This window comes from Capricornis sumatraensis, chromosome 10, assembly GCF_032405125.1.
Source record: "Capricornis sumatraensis isolate serow.1 chromosome 10, serow.2, whole genome shotgun sequence".
NCBI lineage: Eukaryota > Metazoa > Chordata > Mammalia > Artiodactyla > Bovidae > Capricornis > Capricornis sumatraensis.
The window spans coordinates 15870824-15893552 of NC_091078.1; the positions used below are offsets into that span (position 1 = coordinate 15870824).

The following is a 22729-nucleotide window of genomic DNA, read 5'->3' on the forward strand; positions in this document are numbered from 1 at the left end:
TTGTTCCCAAGTTACTATAGGGATAGATGTTCAATGTGTATGAGGTGGAATGATGATATTAAGAAAATAGGGTGAAGAAAACAGTTCCTACTTGAAATCAGAAGAATGAGGTTTAGTCCCATTTTGCTTGAACTGGTTGTATTACTTTAAAAGTCTTCACTCAGAAAGTTGATTCTTCATCTGCTTAAAAAGAGTGGGGACTTAATATTTTCCCTTGATACGATCTACCCATATAAAATCATTCATTCATTTAAAACTAGATTTTTTTAAAATTAAAAAAAGTTTTTAAATTTATTTATATGCTGTTTTAGCTGTGCAGGGTCTTCCTTGTTGTGTGGTTCCCTGTCCAGTTCCGGCGAGAGGGGCCGCTCTCCAGCCGCAGTGTGAGGGCTTCTCACCCTGGTGGCCTCTCTCGTTGCGGAGCACAGGCTCCAGGGAGAGTGGGCTTCAGTAGTTGTGGCGCTCAGGCTCGGCAGTTGCGGTTTCCTGGCTCCAGAGCCAGCCTCAGTAGCCGTGGTGCACAAGCTTAGTTTCTATGCAACATGTGGGACCTTCCCAGGCCAGGGATCCAACCTTTGTCTCCTTTATTGTCAGGTGGATTCTTTACCACTGAGCAACCAGGGAAGCCTGAAAACTAATTGTTGATAGCCTTTTACCTGCCAGTACTGTTCTTGGTGCGGGAGTATAGCAAGGAATTAAAGGATAGAAATTGCTGACTTCATATTCTAGGGAGTGCAGTTAGACAATAAATAAATAAAATATATGGTATGACTGTTGGTAACAAGTGCCATAGGGAAAATTAAAACAGGTAAACGTGGGAGGTTTAGAAAAAGTGGGTGAGGCTTGCTGTTTTAAATAGAGTGATCAAGGAATACTCTATTGAGGAAGTAATGTTTGGATAAAAATCGGAAGGGAATGAGTGACTGAGGTACTGCAAGTAAAGTGTCAAGTAAAATGAGGACCAAGAATTAGCCATTTTAGGTTGGTGGGACCTCTTATTGTTAGCTCACATAGGTAGCTTGATAAAAGTGATCTCATTTCTCGTCTCATTCGTAAGTCTGAAAAATAACCCTGGATTTTTTTTTTTCTTAAATGAATAATTACTAACAAGGATTTCAGGAGAGTGGCCTTCTTTGTCATGTTGATATGTAACTCACTGTTGGGGGAGTAGTTTATCTGGGTGGCTTAGTGTGGATCTGGGCCATGTGATGTCAGCAAACACATTCTAATCTTAGGGTGGAGGGCCTAATACCACTGGGGAAGACACCTCAAGCCAGGTGTCACTTGTTGCCACTCTTTGTTTCCATTCTCTGCATATCACATTCACCATTGTTTCAAATACAGGTAAAGATGGAGAAGGCAGATACATTTAGTTACACCAAAATAAAAAGCTGCTGCGCTTGAAAGATACCAGAAGACTAGAAGAAGGTATTTGCTATAAGTAGTGCTCACAGAAGACCCAGAAAAACTAATGCAGTTAGAAAGACTAAAATTAACCAGTTTGACTATATTAATTGCTGACAAGGATACGGGGCAGTTTATTTATATTCATGCACTGGTAGAAGTTTAAGTTGCCATAATCTCTTTATAATAGCAAAAAAAGTGGAGACTGCCAAAATTTCTGTCAATTAAAAAATGATAAATAGATGTGATAGAGTAACCTGGTGTAATGCATACAGCAAGGAGAAGGGATGAAATGTGTGGATAATTTCAAAAAATAATGCTGAATTTTTTTAAAAAAAGTAAAATTCAGTGTGATACTTTTTACATAAACAAAGAACATATACACACAAGCATACTATATGTTATTGAGAGATAAATATACACACACACACTTACAAATATATATAAAGTATTAAAAACAAAAGATTGTGCTATGAATTCATGATAGTGAGTGACTGGTCTTAAAGGGGACTTTAGCTTTATCTGCAGATTAGAAGTAAACATGATAGAATGTTTATTTCTGAGTGTTAGACATGTACGTATTTGTTATTCCGTTTACTTTTGGGTAATTTTATGGTGGCTAAACAGTTTAAAAGAAGAGGGCCAGATTTCATAGGATGAGTCACCAGAGAATAATTAACCAGTTTATTGACATGTAATTTATCTTTATTTACTATAGACCATTTATCTCTTTATGTATCAGAGGAAATGAGGTAACTGCATTTCTTTAATGCATGACAACAGTTTCTCCTAATGTGTCCTTAATGGTATATCACACTCAGATGGAAGAGCAAGGATCCTTATGAGCGCATGTCATGCCCATTCTTATGAATCTTGTTTTTCACTTTTTTTGTTACTTACTGCAGGCATATCAACTCCTGGAAGGTACATTTGGTTCCATAGCTATAAGCATGGAGATGCTAGCATGGCAGACTGGGATGCATAGAAGCTGAGTAACAGCATTGTGCTTTTCCCCTTGTCTAACCTCTTCTCCACAGGGAATCTTTAACCAGTTTCAGTGCAGTAGTGAAAAAGTGCTTCCATCTGACACTCTCCGCAGTGCCCTGGCAAAGACTTTTCAGGATGAACAGCGTTTCCAGCTGGGAATTATGGATGATGCCGCGGAGTGCTTTGTAAGTGCTGGCCTCTGGCCCTCTTTGATACGGGGTGAGACTGTGGATGGCCTCCGTCAGGGACTTGTTACTTTACTGTGGTATTCACTGTATTCCTCATCTCTACAGCTGGCACTAGAATTTCCCTAGTTTCTCAGAGCTGTAAGTTGTCTCTGCTGAGTATGAATTCATTCTCAGTATGAATTGCCTAGTGGGTTTATTCTTTTTCCTTCAGGCTTAGGGTCGTTTCGTGCTTGTCCTAGCACAGAACAGTAGCTCTCACCTTCAGAGGAGACAAGGCTCATTATGTAAATATAAATTACTGGGTCCTACTCTCTTGAGTTTCTGATTTGGTAGGTTTGGTAGGTTTGGTAGGGCCCAAGAATATCTGTAACAAGTTCCTAGGTGGGCTAATCCTGATGCTACTGGTCTGGGGAACCACACTTTGAGAGCTCCTGCATTACCCAGGATAATTAAATAGAGAGTAGCTGAGTCCTTAGCACAAACATGATGTGCTGCTTTTGGTGATTTTTAGTAAATAAGCCTCACTTTTTTCAACTCCAGGTGCCACCCATCAATCTTCAGAAGGCTCTCTTTGTGCAACTATTAAACAATCTGAGTAATGTACATCCTATTACAGGTTAAAATGTACCCCTGAGAAACTGGATCCCTGATTTATTGCTGGTAGGAATCTGTAATGATTTAGCCACTCTTGAGAACACTTTGGCAGTTTCTTTCTCCCCTGGCTGCACTGCACAGCATGTGAGGTCTTAATTCCCTGACCAGCGGTTCAATCCATGCCCCCTGCATTGGGAGTGCAGAGTCCTAACTGCCAGACCACCAGGCAAGTCCCCTGGCAATTTCTTAAAACACTAAACTTGAAAACTACCGTAAGATTCAGAAGTTAGATCCCTAGGCATGAATCCCAGAGAGATGAAAACATATGTTCGTATGAAAACCTACCCATGAATATTCATAGAAGCTTTATTTATAATAGCCCCAAAGTAAAAAGCCCCAAATACTTTTAATGGATAGATGGTGAGACAAACCGTGGTACTTCTATGCCATGGAATACTACGCAGCAGTAAAGGTAAATGGTTGATGTGCAGCTACTTGAATGATCTAAAGGGAATTATGTTGAGTGAAAAACGCAGTATCAAAAGGTTGATCCCATTTATATAGCATTCTTAAAATAAAAAAATTATAGAGATAGGAGCACATATTAGTTGTTGCTAATATGTTAAGGTTGGGATTGAATGGGTAAAGTTATAAAAGGATAGCATTAGGGAGCTTTGTGGTGATGAGACAGTTTTATATCTTGATTGTGGAGGTGTTTACATGACTATACATGTGATAAAACTGAATCGAGCTTTATAGACCCACAGATGAATGTATGTAAAGCTAGTGAAATCTGAACAAACTCTGGACTGTGCTGATGATGTCCATTTGCTGGTTTGGGTATCATACTATAGTTATGTGAGATGCCTTCTGTGGAGGAGACTGGGTGAAGTGTACATGGACTGCCTGTACAAGTTTTTGGGAAACTTTTTGTGAGTTGATAATTATTTCAAATTAAAAATTTTAAAAATATATCAGAGATATTCTCACCTCCCAGACGGATTGCTGTCTCTCTGAGTAAACTGCCAACAAATTTGTGCTTTTCTTTGTTAAATGTTTCTCATACACTGCTTTTGTTCCCTCTGTTAGGAAAACCTCCTGATGAGAATTCACTTCCACATTGCTGATGAAACCAAAGAGGACATATGTACTGCCCAGCACTGCATCTCCCACCAGAAGTTTGCGATGACACTGTTCGAGCAGGTGAACCTTATCTTTATCCCTATCACTTCTTAGACCTTTTCTTTAAGAACACTTTATCCGAGGATGTAGAGTGTCACATGGGGGCCAAAGCAGTTAATGACTGTGGCCTACTGGTTTCACTTTTTTCCCCTGGGCTTAGTGTGTATGTACCAGCTGTGGCGCCACTTCTGACCCGCTGCCTTTCATCCAGATGGTGCATTATATCTCCACTACTTCCCTTTGGTGAGTCTTACAGCGTTTCATTCACTGTATTCATAGGCATTCCTGAGTTTTAACCAAAGGCTCCCAGGTAGCTTGTAGCCTTATTGCTGAGTCTTTGCTATACTATGGGATCTCAGAACAGTCATTTTGAATAACCTTTGTTCTCTTCCTTTCCTGTCCCATCGTGGGAGGAGGAATGGGGATTCTGTGAGCTTTGGATTTGGGACCAGCAGGCTCACTTAGTCTGTGGGACACTGAGGCTGGTCAGGACAAGGGGTTTTAGCACAGTGGACAGAGGAAGGAAGTCAAACATGTGAGTTAGGAATCTGCATGAATGATTTATTTGATTTAGCTATAACTCTGTACAACTCCTCAAATCATCCCCCTTCAACTTCCCATCTCAAAGCAATCAGGCTATTTGTATGCTGGAAAGACGAGAAAAACCCTCACCAAGCATGTTTGGTGAGCTGCTGCAGAATGCCAGCACCATGGGGGATCTGCGGAACTGCCCGGTGAGTTGTGGGGTTCAGAGTGGGGAGGAGAGCCCTGGAGTTAGTGGAATTAAGGCAGAGCCAGTGAGAAACATGTCAAATCGACCTGATATGTGTATTTCAGAGCAACTGTGGAGAAAGGATTCGGATTCGCCGTGTGTTGATGAACGCACCACAGATTATCACAATTGGGCTGGTATGGGACTCGGACCACTCAGACTTGGCAGAGGATGTCATTCACAGCCTGGGTACCTGCCTTAAGCTGGGTGATGTGAGTGTTAATTACCTGTATCTCTCACTTGGAGTTCTTATATCTTAGTATTGCTCAAGGGCAATGAGCTCTAAACACGAAGGTATATCCTAAATGACAAATATTAAAGAGTTTTGAACAAATGGATTATGTGTATATGTAGACATGTATATGCATGCATGTACATGCTCACATACCTTCTTTGTACAGGTGGCAAAGGCTTTCTGGAAGATATGGAATGATCTTGGCCTTGAAAGATACAATGGGCAGAGCTTAGTTATTGATAAGAATGAAGTAATTCAGTACTTCCTTGGTGATCCATTGGTTAAGAATCTGCCTGTCAGTGCAGGAGACATGGGTTTGATCCCTGGTCCAGGAAGGTCCCATGTGCCACAGAGCAGCTAATCCCATGTGCAACAACTGCTGAGCCTGCAGACCCTAGAGGCTGTGCCCTGCAACGGGAGAAGCCCCTGCAGTGAGAAGCCTGAGCGTCACGACTGGAGAGGAGCCGCTGCTCACTGATCTAGAGAAAGGCCTCGCAATGAAGACCCAGCGCAGCCAAAAACAAATAATTTTAAAAAATCAAGTAATTCATAGAGTTATCCTGTGCTCTGCTCATTGTTAGTTAATACCAGCGTGTTCATCCATGGGAGGTAGTGAGGTCAAAGAGGTGAGCAGTCCTGACTAGTGCTGCTATGGGTGATGAAAGAGGTAGAAGTTGGTCACATGAGTCCCAGATATTAAATTCATGGTGAGGAACTAGTGTCTGTTGACACTGTAATGAATTGGCTTGGAAGAGAATTCTAGTGTTTTTCCATGCATCTATTCAGGGAAATAGGGAACAGACTTCAAACATGGGGTCACTGCCTTATCAGCTTCATGTCCTAGTATAGGCACAGCCAGAATTTTCCTTCAGTTCAGAAGAAGAGCCAGGAAGCTTGTAATTTCCTTTCTACTGGTTTCTCTCTCTGATGGTCCTGTGACTAAGGAGATGCTTTGGTGTCTTTTAATGTCATTAAGTTATGTCTGAGAATAAGTGGACTACTGGGATCTTATTTTAGATTTCCTTGCCAAAGAATCTCTGACATAATAGCTATGCACAATAAAAATCTCATTTTTTTCTAAGTTTCTGTAGCATATGTTTTCTCTTCTACTTTTGTTTTGTTTTTATGATTGCTTTCTCAACGAAACGGGTTCCTTAAGGCAAGAGTTCTTGCCTTCAAACATTTTATATGTCTCTTTGTACCCAGGACAGTGCTGGACGTCTTTGAATTGAAATACTAGTAACCAGTGTGAAGCAATTCCTCCTCCTAAGGCCTTTCTTATCCTCTACTTAGTGTCTCAGGAGGAACTTTATATTTATGGCAGCAGCTGATAAATAACTTTTGAAACTTAAGAATGTTTTATTCTTTTTTTCTCCCCAACATTCCTGGCTCCTCTTAGGATAAGCCCCAGCAAGAAAAATTATTAAAATGCATGAAGAAACATCACCACCTTACCAGTTTGACTATTTTCTCTCTTTTCCTTAAATTCTGCCTTTTTAGGTTCATCACTTAGGATAATATGAACTAGCAAAACAAGAAGCAAGTCAGTACCTTAATTAAGAAATGATGGAGTCTTCTGAGAGATGATATGAGAGGACTGAGTATGTGACTCTTCTTTGCTTTCTCCTCTTTCCCCACAGCTGTTTTTCAGAGTGACAGATGACCGGGCCAAGCAGTCTGAACTGTACTTAGTAGGAATGATCTGTTACTACGGCAAACATTACTCTACATTCTTTTTCCAAACAAAAATCCGCAAATGGATGTATTTTGATGATGCTCATGTCAAGGAGGTAGGAATATTCAAACCCTTCTTGATGTGTTTGGTGACTGGAACAGAAAACTACAGTTATTTGTCTTCAGTGTTTCATTTTCATAATTTTATTGTCTATCTGCCTGTCTCCCCCAACAGAACAAGTTCCTTGAAGACAGGATCAATTTATCTTCCATATTGTCTTTGAATCCCCTCACCAAGCATTCAGCACAGTTCTGTATTTATAGTTAAAAGGGCTTTTAAAATACATTCATTGGTTGAATTGAGCAAAAACAATCTAATGTCTCAAATTAGTTTATAAGCTTAGCATGGAATTCAGAATTCCAAATCTTGGAATTCACAGTGAATAATGCTTTGTCTCAGGACTGCTATAAATTGAGAAGTAGTTATCTCCCTGAAATACTCCATCATGGATTAACGTGTTTTGGGATAGTATAAAAAAAATAAGGCCATGATGATATTTAAAGCTGGAAATTTGGTGCTATCTAAACCATGGAGTGTGTGGCGGAAGTAGTTTAAGTGATCCATGTGAGTTAGGAAGCCTCTTGTGATAAGGTTAGCAGCTAGGAAATTGCTGAGTCTAATCTATCCCAACTTGTGGACCTTTCGTAATATCTTCCACGAATAGTAAAGTGGGAATTTGTCAAATTCCCTGATTCCCTTCTTCGTCTCTTTTTCACTGTTGTAATTTTGGGCAACTTATGTAAATTCTTTGAGCTTTAGATTTTTTTATTTGAAAAATAATACGACCACCTTATAAAATAGTAAATAAGATTTGTATGAAAAAAGCACATAAATGTGTTTCAGTTAAAATAACTCAGTAATACGTTGACTGAACGTCTGTTATAAAATAAGCACTGCGCTAGTTGTCTGACTGCAAGAACACACTGTCTAAGAATGTGACTGGTCTAGACTTAGGAGAGAGTCAGTGTGGGGATTTGATTGGATTGTTGTTTCCACGGCTATCCTGTCACTTTTCCCCACCGCTGTGGCCACACTGAATCCAGCACAAAGCTAAAGCTGCAGGGTTCAGCTGTCCATTCTAAGTAGTTTGACATTTTATGTCCTGCCATGTGTGAACTCTGAAATGGAATGTCACTTACTCTAAGGCAGTCTGTGAGAGAGTTTCTGTGTGCTCTCTAGATTCATACAAGTGATTTTAATATTTAGGAGAAAATGATAGAAATGCAGATTTCAAGCAGGGGCTTTTATTTGATGTCTGTGAAAAGAATTTGATCCCCAAGTACAGCTGAAATTGCCTCACATAGCATATTCAGCTTTGAGAACTTGTATTCATATTTCACAACTGAATTGATGTTTTACATGAAGAAAAATAATTTTATTCATCATTCCTATCTGTTATAGGGTTTTAGCTAAAAGGATTTCACAAAAAAAGACTTAACAAAAAATTCATTGGTACTTTCCTGGTGGTCCATTGGTTGAGATTCTGTGCTTTCACTGTGCAGCAGGCACAGGTTTGATCCCTGGTTGGGGAACTAAGACCTGCATGTCTCATGGTGTGGCCAAAAATTAAAAAAAAAAGATTTTGCCTTAAATTTAGGTGTATGATCTCTTCTGTTATCTTTTTACCCAGTTCTTGTCTTTTCATCTCTTTTTCTTTAGAAAAATAGAACAGAAAGATATATGTTGAATTATGGACATGAAGTATAATTGGTCTTGCTTTTCTGGTTGTTCTGGTTCAGATTGGGCCCAAGTGGAAGGATGTGGTGACCAAATGCATCAAGGGGCATTATCAGCCTTTGCTGCTGCTTTATGCGGATCCCCAGGGTACCCCAGTGTCCACCCAGGACCTGCCCCCCCAAGTTGAGTTCCAGTCGTACAGCAGGACATGCTACGATAGTGAAGATTCAGGTGAGCAGCCCAGCTCTTTACTTCCCTCCCTCCCTCTGGCCATGTGATGACTAGATAGTAGGGTCTTATAGCCATGAGCCTAGCACTTGGCTGGGCTTGGAGAAAGGTAAAGCAGATTTGCCAGCTTGCACTGAAGCCCAAGTTGTGCCAGGCTTAGTTTCCTTCACTGTTGTCTGAAGATGTTGTCTTGATCACCTGGCCCCGATTCAGAAGTCAGAAGGAAGTTATGTTGATTTAGACTGAGATATTAAGTTTATGAGGAAACCTCATTATTTAACCATTTCATATTGCTAAGGTGACTGATTCTTACTAGTGATTTAACAGTGACATGAATTGTTAGGACCAAGAAAATGATATGAGTTACTACAAAGCTAGTCACTCTGTTTGGGATGAGAGATTTTTGTTTTAAAAGGCCAAGTGCAGAAGCAATATTCCTTAGCTGTTCACTTCTAATTCAGTTATTTGGAACTTAAATCGTGTTTTCCTGTGGAAACAATTTCAGCTTTATTGCTAAGATCTCAGGCTGTCCCTCAGAAATTCATCCTATAATAGAAATACAACCCTAATGTTATGGCTTGATTCCTAAAATGAGGAAAAAGTCATGTTCTTTTTCCTCTTTTGGATCTAGGGCTGGATGGCCCTGAGTATAATTTTGAAAGAGAAGAGACTCGTCTCTGGACTCTCTTCCTCTTCCTTTGTGCCTCCCTCCCACTTGGTGTGCTCACTCCGCCCTTGCGCCCCACCCAGACCGGCTCTGCCGCTTCTCCCTTCAGTCAAACACCCCTTCACACTGTCGTGCTTATCGCAGCCAGGTGTGCAGAGGAAAGCAGTTCAAATGAACTAATTCACACCAGAGTATAAATGACTGCCCCTGAATGTCTCATGCATATTCAACATGCTTATGATTTATAATATCAACTAAATTTTTACAAATGACTGCTCTGACAGTATAGGAGAAAAATTATGGGATAGGGAAGCAACTTGTTATGTGTGCCAGGTCAGCCTGGGACTTGCCATCTAACTAGATTTTACTTTCCACAGCTTTTTCCTTTCTTCTTACTTTTCCCTCCTTAGGCTTTCTAAAAGCCCCACAGTTTTTCACAGTGGCAGGCACATTGAGGGCTTCAGCAAGGTAGGGGCAGGAGTGGGAGGCATCATTTATATGTGTGTGTGTCATCTGAGGTTGGGTGTCAGAAAGAACGGCTCTGGTATATCCTTCTTATCCAACTGTTTAGGAAGTTCCTACCTCATGGGCCTTTGTTGCCACCCAACTCTTCGCCCCTCTCTCTGCCACTGTCCTCTCTCTGCTCACCTTTTCCTATCTCCTCCTTCCCTCAGGGAGGGAGCCCTCCATCTCAAGTGACACTCGAACAGATTCCTCAACGGAGAGCTATCCCTACAAACACTTCCACCATGAGTCTGTGGTCAGTCACTTCTCTTCTGATTCTCAGGGGACAGTCATCTATAATGTGGAGACTGATTCCACGTCTCAGAGCAGTCGGGACACAGGTAGGGACTTAACACAGTCAACCCTGCCTGCCTTACTCTGTTCTACATAGAGGGTCTCCCAAGGAAAAGGAAATGGGGCGAGTCAGAAATGTTTCTCATGCAAAGAGGGCAATGCAGAGAACTTGAGTAATTGACTGGGATGAAAGGAAGCAATGCCAATTCTGAATGAACAATGGTGTGCCTGTCAACAGCAGCTTCTCAGTAAGGACCATTGTAATGAGATTATTTATGTGATTATAATGTGATTGTTTATCCTGAAGTCTTTTTCTAGAGACTTTTCTCCTGCTGTGCTCTTGACCCCTCATTCTCATGGTGTCCCATTAACCCTTGTGATCCTGTACCTCATCACATTCTCATCCCAAAGGGATTTGTGAGAAGGGATGTATTTATGGATGGGGAACCTGCTCATCACCTTGCTAGGCTTCCTGAAGGACAGAGAACCAAAAAGATGAAAAGCTAGCCTGTTTGTTATTGTGAATTCCATGCCGAGAACGTTCTTGAATTGTTCTGTTAATCTATAGAAGATTGTGCCTGTGTCAGTAGAAGAAATCATTACAGGATATAAAAGGAAGAACAGTGAGTGACTGCTGAGATGAAAAGCTCATCGTTGGAAGCATAGAACAGTACCCATACTCTTAGAGACTTGGGAATTAGTGCTCTCATGGCTTCAGATTGGTGGTTTACATCCTATGCATCCCCTTAAAAGAAAAGAGAGACTCTCAAACATATTCAAAAGTATACAGAACAGTATGCAGCCCCTTCATGTCCCTGTCACCTAGTTTCAATAATCATAACTCTTTGTCAGTCTAGTTGTATCTGTACCTCTGGCCACTTCCCCTACTCGTGGATTATTCTGAAGCAAATCCCAGACATTATATCCCCTTTTCCATGAGTATTTTAGTATGTATCTAAAATAATCATCTTTTAACATACCATTAACTTCTTAAAACCACTAAATAACCAGTGAGTGTTCAAATATCCTCTTTTCTATAAATTTCATATTTGTGGTAGTTTTTTTTTTTTGGACTCAGAATCCACATGAGTCACATTGTAATGGGTTGATAAATCTTGCATATCTTCTAATCTGCAGGTTTCTCCTCTATTTCTTCCTTTCTATTTATTATTGTAGAACTAAATAGTTTGTGCTATAGTTTCTCCTCATTCTAAATTTTGCTGATTGTGTCTATATGGTAAGCTTTAGCATATTTCTTTGTCCTCTGTATTGTTTATAAATTGGTAGTTGGATATAGTGTTTTGGTCAGATTCATGTTGGATTTCTTTTGATGACTATTGTATGAATGACTGTGGCAAAGTGTGATTTTTGTTAGATGATATTTCTGAAACGGAACCAGGGAGAAACCAAGTCACATGATAAATGAGGAGAGTCAGGTTTATTTTAAGGGTTTGTGAATGGCTGGGGGTGGGGAAGCACGCACATTGGTTTAACATTTGTGGATTTAGTTGTTACAGTTGATTTCCTCCTTTCTTAAATCTTTCTTGTCAGCCCAGAGATTGCAAGTTATTATATAAAAGCAATAAAAGATTGTGTTGGTAAGTGATTGTAAATATGTAGCCATATCATTACATCTTATACCTGAATATGTATAAGGATTTTCATAACTAACATATGAAAGCAAGTTTCTGCTAGCTCTCAGACATGTTGAGAACCCTAGGGGGTTTCCTCTAAGACTACATTCCAGTTTATTTCAGTTGCTTAATTCACCTTTGGCTTCCAGCAGCTTAGACCTTTAGAATCTGACTGTGGTCAGATCATACATATGTACATACAGTGTGTACATTTACACACTGTGGTCATGAAATGTGGCAAGTTACATAAAAGAGCCCAGATCTCCCGGGTTTCCCAGGGATTAGGATTGAGGAACTATGAAATGTAATCTCTGGGTGAAGTCAAATTTGGTAAGACTTGGGTTATGGCTGGGAATGATTTGAATTATTCAAAGTTCAAATGTCCTTTGGGATGATTCACACTTAATGCATGTTTAGAACTGGGTGTTAAAGCCATACACAGTCAGAGCTTTCGTGGGCAAAGGCTAGGGCCCCTGGGATAATACCAGATGTAACAAAAATTAGCCTTCACTTAATTTGTGTTGTTAAATAAATAGAAGGAAAACTCTGTCTTCTTTTGATGAGAATGAAAATATATTGATACATGACATTCTTATATAATCTTTAAAACTTTTGGTCTTTAAAAACTACCAAGTGATGTATCCTTCTGCGTCACCGGGAAGGATTATGAAGGAGATTGAGACTGGTCATTGCTCAGGAGACACTGTAAATTTGGAAATTCCTGATAAATACTTGAGCTTCTCTGCCTTTGTGTACTGAGAGATTCCTGCTGCACTGAAATCAGATACGTAGTTTTGGCCTCTACAGCTTCTGATCCCCTAAGTTTGGCGACGCTGCCATGAATCCCAAAGGGAGAGTAGGTTCTCAAATGGATGGAGGTCAGTCTCAGATACCAACTTACCCTCATTTCCTTGTTTTCTTCAGGACACCTGACTGACAGTGAATGTAATCAGAAACTCCCATCCAAGAAAGGGTCATTGATAGAGCGCAAGAGGAGCTCTGGCCGGGTCAGGAGGAAAGGCGATGAGCCTCAGGCCTCAGGGTACCACAGTGAAGGCAAGCCCCCCTGCAGAGCTTCTCTTTCTTTCTTTACTCTATCTCGCTTTTGTCACACTTCAGCCTGTGGCTTCTTCTCTCTGCTCAAAGGCCTTTCTTTTTCGACTCTGGGGTCTGGGTATTCATGATGGCTTTAAACATTTACAGTTGTTTCATTCTTTGTGTTTTTAGGAGAAACACTGAAAGAGAAGCAGGCTCCTAGGAATGCCTCCAAATCATCCAGCAGCACCAACAGGCTAAGGGATTTTAAAGAGACAGTCAGCAATATGATCCATAGCAGACCATCCCTGGCTTCTCAGACCACCCTAGGACTTCCTTGTGCAGGGAAGGGAGGAGAACAGACCGACAAAAAACCTCCTCGGAGCCTGCCTTTACACTCTCGTGACTGGGAAGTAGAGAGTACCAGCAGCGAGTCAAAATCCAGTTCTTCTAGCAAATACCGTCCAACATGGAGACCCAAACGAGAGTCTCTGAATATTGACAGTATCTTTAGTAAGGACAAAAGGAAGCACAGTGGCTATACCCAGCTTAGCCCGTTTTCTGAAGATTCAGGTGAGAAGATAATTAGGGAAGAATTGAGCTTTTGAATAAAGTTGTTATATATATATATATATATATAGCCTGGGGTTTCTGGTAGACTTGGCAAGGTACATTTTTGCCTTGAAGGGTAAGAATTTTACCCTCCTGAGTGGCCTGTTGTGGATATGAGCTCAATGAATGAGTCACTAGAGGGAGGGGTTAGTTCTGTCTTGTTTTGAGGCAGATGCTAAATCTACCTCTCTCCACACTGTCCTTTGATCGGTATAGCAAAAGAATTTACACCAGATGAGTCAAGCAAGCCACCTGCCTATGACGTTAAAACTGGTGGACCGAGCCCCCAGTACAAGATCTGGGGCCCGGCACGGCCAGGCTGTCACTTTTTAGAGCAACACCCTCGCCTAATCCAGCGAATGGAATCTGGCTATGAGAGCAGTGAGAGGAACAGCAGCAGTCCTGGCAGCCTGGATGCAGCCCTGCCTGAGAGCTCAAGTGTCTGCAGGTATTGTTTGGCCTTTGAATAGCTGTATTGTTCCTCACAGAAATGTAAGCCACCAAGAGGCTTCTTAACTCACACAAGCTGAAGAGATGCACTGTCTTTCCCCTTGTGGGCAAGCAAATGTGCTCTATCAATTTCTGTGGCAACAGCACCCTCTGCTGGGGGAAGAAGCAAAGGCACTTGAGAAAGGGGAGACAACGTTTTTAAAGGGTTATATATAAAATAACTGGGAAACTTTTAATGAAAGAATGAGTTAGTGAATTGAAACTTGTATACGATCAGAGAGAAAATCCAGTTGTTGTTTATTCCTGCCTTTTGTTTTACTATTTTTTTTTTAGGTTCACCAGGGATTCTGTGTCTTATGAAGCCAATGATATTCATCATTCCATAAGATAATGATGACAGCTTAATAGTGGTCATTGCACCTTGTCCATAAAACCCACTTGCTTTGTATATTTCAGATCTCCATACATTGTTTTTTTACTGAGTTGCCTCAGAGACAAGTTTGCTAACAGTATAGTTGCTTTGAAAGGAGGGACATCGTCCAAAAGATTGATAACTGTATCACCATACTTTCCCACTGCTCTTCCCTGACCTCAGACCCTGTTCAGTTTAACACATGCAAAGATGCTATAAAAGTGTAGGAAAGAGGAAGGCAGTCTATATGAGAACATTTGTTTATTAATTCATTAAAGAAATTTTGTGCCAGACACACACAAAATGTGAATGAGGTGCGATAAGATGGGGAAATGAATGGGTGTTTCGATATTCAGAAATAGTTTACCAGATATTTTAATGTTAGTTTGGTGCTTTGGGTTTTTGTTGTTGCTTTTGGAGGGAATTTGGTCCTATGCATGTTGCTATTTACCAGCGTTCTGATGCTTTCCTTCGCCTCTGGTTTCTGTTTTGAAGGGATCCAAGTGCTAAGAGGTCAGCAGGGTTGGCCCCTTCCTGGCGTCACATCCCTAAGTCTCACAGTAGCAGCATCCTGGAGGCAGACTCCGTTGTGTCCAGGAGTGGCTGGATGAAGAACCAGCCCCTTTCAGGTAAGTGGAGGGACGCTGGATTTGGACAGCTGGATTTCACTGCCAGTTCTGTCTGGGAAACAGCCTAACCTGAGCACATTTGAAATGAGAGGGCAGTTGCACATCGTTCCACCAGAACGTGAATGTGAAGGCGTTTAATCTGCTCTCTCTCCAGGTTTATCTTTTTCACTGTTGTTCTATCACAGCTCTCCTGCTTGCTCCTTTGCTTCTGGTGGAAGCAAGAAGGAACAGAAATATGGTGAACAGTGTCAGAAGCACCTGCTTTCCTCAGAAGAATAAGTCCTGGGGCTTTCCTTGGTGTAGAGGCATCCTCTTGGGAATGGACTTTTTATTGTTTATTTCTCTGAATTGAGATAACAAGGAGGACATGTAGACTATAGACAAAATTGGGAAATGAGCAGGTCAGAGCTACCCTTACCCCTGCCTCTCTATCCTGCCTAGTATCCTTGCTTGGTTTTTCTTTCTTGAACGTGCCTGTGTCCCTCCTTCTCCAAAGAAGCTCTAAAGGGATGATCTGACTCTTTCACACTAGATATATGTGACTGGAAATGCGTGAAAATGTGCTTTGTTTAAGAGAAGCTAGTATTTTCACAAGTCAAAGCCTAAAGATAAAGGAATATTGGAATTTTAGGCATCATATACCAAGCATAGAAATTTGAGGTAGTCATAGATTTTATATCCTATTTACATTCTTCTCACAACACACATATATACTTAGAGTGCCTATTCAAATAAGCAAAATGAATAGATCCTTACTTAGAGCAGAAAATAGAGGTAATAGCTATATAGTCTCCCCAAGATGGAGACTTTTTGTGATTTTTGAAGGAAGATAATATGTATTCAGTATTGTTTACTCAGCTGAGGATTTCTGGGATCTGCTTGTCTAACTTAGAAATCAACCTTCTCTGAAAGGTGTGTTTCATCATCCCTCTCTTTTTCTGGTATGTTAGATGAATTGGGAGTCGCATGTGTGGGCAGAAGTTTAATTATGATCTGATTTAATGAGCATCTGAATATAGATTTGTGGCCAGCTCACTAGGGAGATGAGGCCAGAATACTACACGGCAAACTGTAGAGATGAGCCCAGGAACTTTACTAGTTTGACAGCCAGTTTTCTTAATGACCACGGAAAGTTCCTAGAGGTGGCTGGAAGCGTGACATGCAGCAGAAATAAAAAGGTCTGAACTCTTTCAGGTATGAGTGAGGGGCATAGACTGCTAACATCTGGCAAAGCAGAACAATGCATGTAGGGGCAGATAATCTCTGAAATTCTGGGCTAGAGTAGGTTACAGTTAAAAACCCATGGAAGAAATTTATTCTTCCTAATGAAATTATAGGGTTAGTTTATTTCCCACATTTTGTCTCATATTGACTAACATGGCTTTGAGATACCCGTGCTCTTACTTTAGCCTGTTCTCCCTTCTCTTTTCTTTAACAGCCAATAGCTTTTCAGTACACTGAAGACTGAATCTCATGACTTCACTGATAGCCCTAATTCTAGACAAGCTGTATAGAATTCACCAACTGGATTCCTCAACTTGTAAAAGATATTTGGCAAGGAGCTAGAATAAATTCTTTATATACTATACTACACTACCATCCTCCTTGTATAGTAAACTCTATTTTTTTTTAATCTGGTGACTGATCACCCTTTTAAAAAATTACAGAGGTTAACACAAGTCCAACAGTTTGGTAACTTGTGCTGTGCCTCTTCAATTTGAAGGAACTAGTGTTACCATTCGGAGAAGGCGATGGCACCCCACTCCAGTACTCTTGCCTGGAGAATTCCAGGGATGGGGGAGCCTGGTGGGCTGCAGTCCATGGGGTCGCGAAGAGTCTGATGTGACTGAGCGACCTCCCTTTCAGTTTTCACTTTCATGCATTGGAGAAGGAAATGGCAACCCACTCCAGTGTTCTTGCCTGGAGAATTCCAGGGACAGGGGAGCCTGGTGGGCTGCCGTCTGTGGGGTCACACAGAGTCGGACACGACTGAAGTGACTTAGTAGCAGCAGCAGCAGTGTTACCATTATGTGGTATATATCTTTCTACATCTCTTTCTATGCTTTGTATTCTGTGTACAAGTATAATGATAAGTTTATTGTAGTTGTTGTTTAGTTGCTAAGTTGTGTCCAACTCTTTTGCAGCCCCATGGACTGTAGCCTACTAGGCTCCTCTGGCCATGGAATTTCCCAGGCAAGAACACTGGAGTGGATTGCCATTTCCTTCTCCAGGGGATCTTTTCGACCCAGGGATCGAACCCACGTCTCCTGCATTGGCAGGTGGCTTCTTTACCACTGACCCACCTGGGAACCCCTAAGTAAACTTATTACTACCATTTAAAAATCAATAAAAGGAAGTTATACTATAAATATTATTATATCACTTGGCTTTTCACTTAATATATCATGGGTATCCTTTTAGATCTATTTGATTCCATCTATGAACACTGATAAAATTAAGGTTTACTACGATGGATATTTTACAAACTCATTTGGAAGGAGGTGAAAATTAAGGGAGAGAAATTGAGTTGCTTGAAACTTCCTGGTGAGTCAGTGGCAGTAGAGAATGCTCCTTAGTAGTTAAAAGCTTGGATTATGAATTTAACCTGTTTGACTTTAATTCAGCTTTACCATTTGCCATCTTTGTTATTTTGGGGAAGCTATTTATTGTCTTTGTGACTCAGTTTCTTCATTTCTTAAAATGTGGGCAATAATAGTATCTACCTCACATATTGTGAGAATTACATGAAATAATACAGGTAAAAGTGCTTGCAACTATGCCTGTCACATAGTAAATACTCAACAAATGTTAGTTGCTATGTTGTTATTTGTGTTATAAAGTGCTCAATAAATATCACTCTTATTATTATTATTCATGGCCCAGGCCTCATCCTGAATCTGATATGGAAAATACTATCCAAATTTGCATTCCAAACTGAAGCCAAGAGTTCCAAAGAAAAAGCAGTGTGGTGACCAGGAATATAGCAGGTGCTTAGTCTTGGTTATGGGAAAGTGGCGATTTCTCTTCTCCCTTGCTTGTATTCCAGGTGGGGAGATATCTTCCAAAACTGAACTGGATGAATTGCAGGAAGAAGTGGCCAGAAGGGCACAGGAACAGGAACTTCGAAGGAAACGAGAGAAGGAATTAGAGGCAGCTAAAGGGTTTAACCCTCATCCCAGCCGCTTCATGGACTTGGATGAACTGCAGAATCAGGGTAATTGTTGTGAGCATTAGGTTGTGGGCGATGGGGACAGAGAGAGGGGGAAGGAAAAAGGTATTTGAGCTCACAAATTCTGTCTTTTCTTTAGCAGAGTTATATTTTATCTTAATTTAGCCATTTCAGTGAGAACTGAAGTAGGAGGTAACAAGCCTGTTAGATAGAGACAGGCACTGATTTGGGGCCTGTTAAAAGCTTGTAGATTAGAGATAGTACATTGTTCATGAAAAGTATTTCTGATGAGCAGCTATAGAAGGTGTAAGTTAAACTACTCACTGTTCAGAAACAGCAGAAAAAGGCAATGAACGAACCACACTGACTGTGAGGGGAATTCTTCTTCAGCAGGAAAATGCCCTTGAGATTTCCCACCTGGAGCTTCAGGAAAGTGGATCTACCAAGGAGGTTCTAAGAACAAGAGGCTGACTGCCTTTTCATCCTCTGATGGTTCATTTTCCAATCTCACACAGTTTTCCTGGCCTTTATTTCAGCTGCTCTGGCTGCCCTAAATTAGTTACTGTTTTTTTCTTCGATTGCTTTAAGATGTCATTTTACACCAGGAGAGACTAGCCTTCAAAATAAGAGTTTAAAAAGGCTGAGGTATCTCTTTTAAATAGGCCCTGAAACCTATATCTCTGCTTGTCTATGAAATAAATCTATTGTTCAGAACCTCCAGCCAGATACAGCAGATTGTGCTAAAGCAGTGTAAAGAACAGGAGCCTGGGCTGTTTTGGGTGGCTGCTTTCTCTTGCCCACTTCTTTCTTCTTATCAACACTCAAAGAAACTTCCTGGGCTTTTTGAGGGGCCCCTTTTCTCCTCTAATTCTACTGTCTTTTGATTCAAGGCAATTGTTGCTTTATACGTCCCAGAATATTGTATTAGTCTCCAAATTAGCTTACCTTTCCTAATTACTTAGATATCCCTATAATTAGATAGCTTTTTCTGATTGTTTTTCCTTAAGCTATATCACATTGGTGTCTCAGGTTAACGTTGCTTCTGAAAGAGGGGTCTTGTCATCTTCCTCCCTTAGTTTTCTCCCCACTCTGTCAGTTGGTTAGTGCATCAGAACTGAGAGTGGGTCCCTCTGGTTGTATTTCACTGTCAGTGCTCCAGATGTTTTGGTTTAGCACCTCCTGGAAGAGCAAGGAATGGAGTGCTAAGAATTCTGGAGGATAAGAATTAAAATTTAGTACAGTGATTGGCCAGCTGTAGTTTTCCTATGTCTCTGTAAAGAACATTTTTTAATTGCTGTAGCCACCACCTCTGATTATAACGGTTGCATAGATTCAGTTGATTTAGGATATAATGAGAAAATTTCAGGCCTGTGTACCCCCTACCCCAGGGACCATAACTCTAGTGGTGGGGTAGAACCCCAATGCTACTTCCACTGTCTTCCCAATTATTCTCCAAAAGTTATTAGTGAATTGGGGAGTGAATGTTAGGGGTATAGAAGAGCTTTTCTTACCATGTCCAGCTGGAGGTTAATGGAGGATGGGGATATTATGGGAGAAATAATTTTTTTTTTTCTTGTGAGCTTGTGAAACTCACCATTAATTCCAATCACAGATAAAGTTACATTACAGCTTACTACTGATTTATGGTTATGAGTGAGTAAAAGGCAGTGCGATACATAAACTTGAAGATTCTTTGACAGACGTTACACTTAGAGTAGTTTGTCACCTTTTATCTGGCACTGTTCTTCGACTCCTGTACCTGCTTTGGCACAGATTCACTTTTGGGGAGAAGGCAACATTTCATGGTCTCTGTGTGGAAAGGTGACTCTTTTATGGTAGGTTTGGTGAGCAAGGGCAGGAAAGAAGTAAATACTTAGCTGTGCTGATGAAAGATATGTGTTTGCAAACCAAGAACAAAGATGGTTCCACTGACTTGGTAGATATATTAAAGTTCGGAACTGTAGAACACCTGTGCCCAAGAGGAGTACTGATTTTCCAGGTGCAGGTGGTAGAGAGAGGATTACGAATTAGTACAGGAGAGAAGGGTTACACATGGCTATCCACAGAGTCATGAAGCCACTTTTGCCTTAACACAGCAGTGGAGGTCTTGGTATGAGATCTGGGGTTCTGGACACACATTGCCAAGATGTATCTTGTTACAATCTTGTGGGGAAGCAGGTCATTTCCAGGCAGAAGAACCCACCCTTCTGTTATAGACAGTACTTTGTTCTTTCTTGAGGGCCGTCGTAAGAGGTCTTGGAGTTGAAATATGTGGTGGGCAATGACATGCCCATCTTTCACGGCTTTGGTAAGGTCTCAGCTAAGGCAAAGAAAAGTGGATGTCCTACATGTTTCAGAGAATTCTTACTAGTAATGGTCAGCTGGAGTAGAGGTGGACCAGAGGCTCAGCAGTGAGGATTTACGTGCACCGAAGGGAAACAGCGGTACATAGGAAAGGTTGGAACAGGTTGTTATGAAAATGAAAAGTGCTGGCCCTTTCAGGGAGGAGTGACGGCTTTGAGAGGTCCCTGCAAGAGGCAGATTCAGTGTTTGAAGAGTCGCTGCATCTGGAGCAGAAGGGAGACTGTGCTGCCGCTTTGGCTCTCTGTAACGAAGCTATCTGTAAGTAACTCTAACCGCTATGGCTATGGCACTTTTGACTAACTTCATGATAGTTCTTCACTCAGACAGGATAAAAAGAGCTTTTAGGTCTCGTTACTCTCACTCCCCCAAACTGAGGCCCTTTAGCTATCTTTTCCTTTCAGATTCCTAAATGTGCTAGGCACTGTCACTGTGGCCTGTGGATATTTGCTGGAAAAATCTCAGCAGGAGTCTACAAATGAACTATCCAGCCATACCTATCTTATAGTCCCCAAATAAAGTTAGGTCTCAGAGGCGAGGTTAGTCTGCTCTTGTGCTAGTTACTGACAGTGGAGCAGTGGAGCTTAGGGCAGGAAGAAGTGAATAAATTGGCTGTGACTTCCTAGGCCAGTGACTTCTTAACTGCATATTTGATTCTTTACGTTTCTTCCCTGCCTTCCTGGTATGCTGCACCATAGGGTTACAGCAAGGGACTAAGAATTTGTATCTGGTTCTCAAATATGACCTGTAAGAAGCTGTGTTCTATAAAGACAGACGCAGGTTTGGATCTTAGTTCTGCTGTTGGCTCTCGGGAAGGGGGAGTTGGGAGCAGAGGATGGAGACCAGAATTGGACAGGTTAGTTGCAAAGGACAATGAGAGTGGTAACATCTGAGATGGAAGCACCAATTTATCTTCTTGACTCATTTTAGTTTAGCTTTTTGTTTGTTTGATTTTTAAATTTGAATGAACCTGTTTGGCCTCCATGGCTCCCATGAATGTTCCTTGCTGCCAGAGGCAGCTCTGTGCCCTGGACACCATATGCATGGTCCATGCCTTGTAGTTCTGCTGCCTATTTTCAGTTTTACTGCATAACTCTGCTCATTTTTGGTTGAATTTTATTTTTTATTTTTGTTTGTATTTTTGTGTTCTGTTTCTGCTATATTTTCTTTTGCATTTTAGCTAAACTAAGACTTGCCCTGCATGGTGCCAGCTCTAGCACGCACAGCAGAGCCCTAGTCGATAAGAAGTTGCAAATCAGTATTCGAAAAGCACGGAGCCTGCAGGATCGCATGCAGCAGCAGCAATCATCTCAGCCGCCGTCGCAGCCCTCAACCTGCCTCCCCTCACAGGGAGGAGCCCTCCCTCAGCCAACAAGGTAGTGCCTGGGAACCACTGTAGTTTATGGACGCCAGGGGAGGAAGTGACCATGGGTGCTCCATAGCCAGCTCTCATTGTCTTGGCGACTCCAGGGAGAGAGAAGAGTGCTCTGAAAAGATTTCTTCTCTCAGGTCAGATATACAAAGAAAAGCTCATCCCACTGCTGGTCCTTGTCTTAACAGTTCCTAGAAAGATACAGAAAGTATAGCGTCATAAATAGACCACTTGTCCATATTTCCTGTGGGTGAGTTTGTCTCTGGACTTGTGTAATAACATGATTATCAAATTGGTACATATTACGATCTTAGACATGACAATCTGAGTTGCATTTCACTTTGCAGTAGAAACCATGTGATTTATTTGCGGATTTCAGTGTCTCACGTCCCTTAAGGAAGCAGAGAAAGCAGTCTTCCTTGCTCTGACTGAACGATTGAGAGAAGACACAAAGATTCCCTTTGTTTTACTTCCCTATGGTCAGGAATAGGAAAAAAGTCCCCATGGCCATTAGTATAGATCCCACATTTTAGCCCTTGAAACTGGCTGTTACTTAGAATAGATAGAAGTAAGTAAGAATTAATGTTG

General features: G+C 41.2%; 1 protein-coding gene across 7 annotated transcripts in view; it reads left to right on the forward strand.

Annotated features, from left to right (window-relative positions):
- The window catches only part of USP54 (ubiquitin specific peptidase 54), a 60323-nt gene that overhangs the window by 15702 nt on the left and 21892 nt on the right, over nt 1-22729 (forward strand). For 3 of the 7 annotated variants that reach the window (XM_068982448.1, XM_068982450.1, XM_068982449.1), the window contains exons 3-16: nt 2442-2576; nt 4263-4376; nt 4516-4598; nt 4984-5089; nt 5193-5339; nt 7003-7152; nt 8837-9005; nt 13026-13157; nt 13329-13709; nt 13965-14196; nt 15106-15239; nt 18286-18453; nt 20911-21030; nt 21950-22145. In XM_068982448.1, the coding sequence (XP_068838549.1) occupies nt 2442-2576; nt 4263-4376; nt 4516-4598; nt 4984-5089; nt 5193-5339; nt 7003-7152; nt 8837-9005; nt 13026-13157; nt 13329-13709; nt 13965-14196; nt 15106-15239; nt 18286-18453; nt 20911-21030; nt 21950-22145 (2267 nt within the window). Of the gene's footprint in view, nt 1-2441; nt 2577-4262; nt 4377-4515; nt 4599-4983; nt 5090-5192; nt 5340-7002; nt 7153-8836; nt 9006-10343; nt 10515-13025; nt 13158-13328; nt 13710-13964; nt 14197-15105; nt 15240-18285; nt 18454-20910; nt 21031-21949; nt 22146-22729 lie in introns of all 7 variants that reach the window. The other 4 variants (XM_068982446.1, XM_068982447.1, XM_068982451.1 and 1 more) reach the window with 3 other exon arrangements.